This window comes from Helianthus annuus, chromosome 17, assembly GCF_002127325.2.
Source record: "Helianthus annuus cultivar XRQ/B chromosome 17, HanXRQr2.0-SUNRISE, whole genome shotgun sequence".
In the NCBI taxonomy this organism is placed as follows: domain Eukaryota; kingdom Viridiplantae; phylum Streptophyta; class Magnoliopsida; order Asterales; family Asteraceae; genus Helianthus; species Helianthus annuus.
This window is the reverse complement of record NC_035449.2, coordinates 163,061,986-163,063,659: the sequence shown is the minus strand read 5'-3', so window position 1 is coordinate 163,063,659 and position 1,674 is coordinate 163,061,986. Positions and strand designations below refer to the sequence as shown.

Here is a 1,674-nt window from a genome sequence, read left to right as displayed (position 1 = left end):
TTTGTTAATTACGTTAAAACACGAGCCTGTGTAGTTTTGCTATTGAACGTTTAGTACTAAAATATCTGCATTGTCACACTTATTACTTTGAAATCAAGATGGTGATTTGCATGCTATCAAATCAAAAGCTGTGAAGTGCTCTGAATATTTACAACCTTTTGAACTTCTGGGTTTTGTTTTTCAGGAACAGATTAGTTAAGGGCTAAACAATGAGTTCCATAAGTGAGAATGTAGACGACAGGCTTAGTATGTTGCCTGAAGATATTCTTGCACGCATACTCTCTTTAATGCCTACGAAATATGCTGTGCAAACTAGCATTTTATCCAAAAGATGGAGGTACACTTGGACGTTTGTCACAAACTTGGACTTTGATTATACTAGACGTCACACCTTTAATGAAAACATACTTATCACATTCGAAGATGGGAATGAAAAAAACTTTACAAAATTTGTGGATAGGGTATTGAAGTTTTGCAAAACATCTCAGCTTAAATCGTTTCGTTTATACATTTCTAATAAAATGGTTCGAGGGTCAAGTTTATCAAATTGGATTGATAACGCTCTCAAGTTAAACGTGCGTGAACTTGACATATGTGTTATTCAATCTGAGTTGCCTTCAAGCGTGTTCACCTGCAAGACCCTGACAGACCTACGATTAGAACTTTGTGCCTGTGATTTTGGTGGTTGGGAGTTACCGTCTACGATCTATCTTCCTTGTCTGAAAACTCTTGACATTGTCGGGTGTAACAATCCTCAAGTCATTCATGGCTGCTGCCCAGTGCTTGAAAGTTTATCTTTGGAAGTATCATGCAATGATGAAGAAGATTTCATATTGAACATCCCTACTTTGAAACGGCTGAATCTAAGATGTAGTTCAGGCCCCGGCAATGATATCAGCAAAATTATTTTACACGTCCCTAAACTTGAATACTTGTTTGTTGATGGAGAATTGTGCTCGCTTTTTGAAATGGAAGATATGCCGTCTTTGGTTGTGGCATCGATTGCATGTTGGCAAAGTATATATGATTTCCCGTGGGCTGATATACTAAACAAACTAAGAGGGGTTCAAAATCTTTCAATAGAAAATGTAAGTTTAATTTTTCTTTGAATGATTTTATGCAAGTTTTTGGCCTAACTTTAACTATTCACTTTTTGAAGTTCCCATTCACTTCACCTCTGCCCATCTTTCCGAATATGAAGCAATTGGAGTTGACTGGTATATGGCAATCTGGACAAATCACCCAGTTTCTTGAGAGTTGTCCCGAGTTGAAGATTTTGTGTTGATTTTGTAGAGTGGTGGGATTTCCAGGTTTGACCTGATGTTTCTTCATAACTTGTTTTAAATTTTTATATCATTGGGATATTGAGATTAACTTTCTGTTTTGTTTGTGTTAGAAACAAAAGCCTGGAGAATCAAAGTCGGTTCCTGCTTGTATGCTAACAAACCTTACAACCATCAAGTTTTCAAAATGTGAGGGGGATACATCTGATATCGGGTTTCTGGAATACATGTTGGGTAACACACAAGTTTTGAAGTCGGTAACGGTATTCGCCTGGGAAAACTTACTCATAGAAGAAGAGCCGTGGTTCTGTGCACAAGTGCTTAAGATTCCAAGGGCTTCCCAGCATTGTGAAATCCATTTTCGATCTTGGAAATTGCCTCCATCTGAGGT

At 37.6% G+C, this 1,674-nt stretch overlaps 1 protein-coding gene across 1 annotated transcript; it reads left to right on the top strand.

Annotated features, from left to right (window-relative positions):
- Positions 1-209: 209 nt before the first annotated feature.
- Positions 210-1,285, top strand: LOC110922950 (FBD-associated F-box protein At4g10400). The gene is made up of 2 exons (XM_022167146.2): positions 210-1,088; positions 1,160-1,285. Exons 1-2 carry the CDS (start codon positions 210-212, stop codon positions 1,283-1,285), a joined length of 1,005 nt encoding a protein of 334 aa, XP_022022838.1.
- The last annotated feature ends 389 nt before the right edge of the window (positions 1,286-1,674 follow it).

Bases quoted from the DNA above. Each gene is read 5' to 3' on its own strand.
- LOC110922950 (XM_022167146.2), top strand. From the start codon at position 210: ATGAGTTCCATAAGTGAGAATGTAGACGACAGGCTTAGTATGTTGCCT. The intron at 1,089-1,159 runs GTAAGTTTAATT...CACTTTTTGAAG, and splicing joins AAAATCTTTCAATAGAAAAT to TTCCCATTCACTTCACCTCT.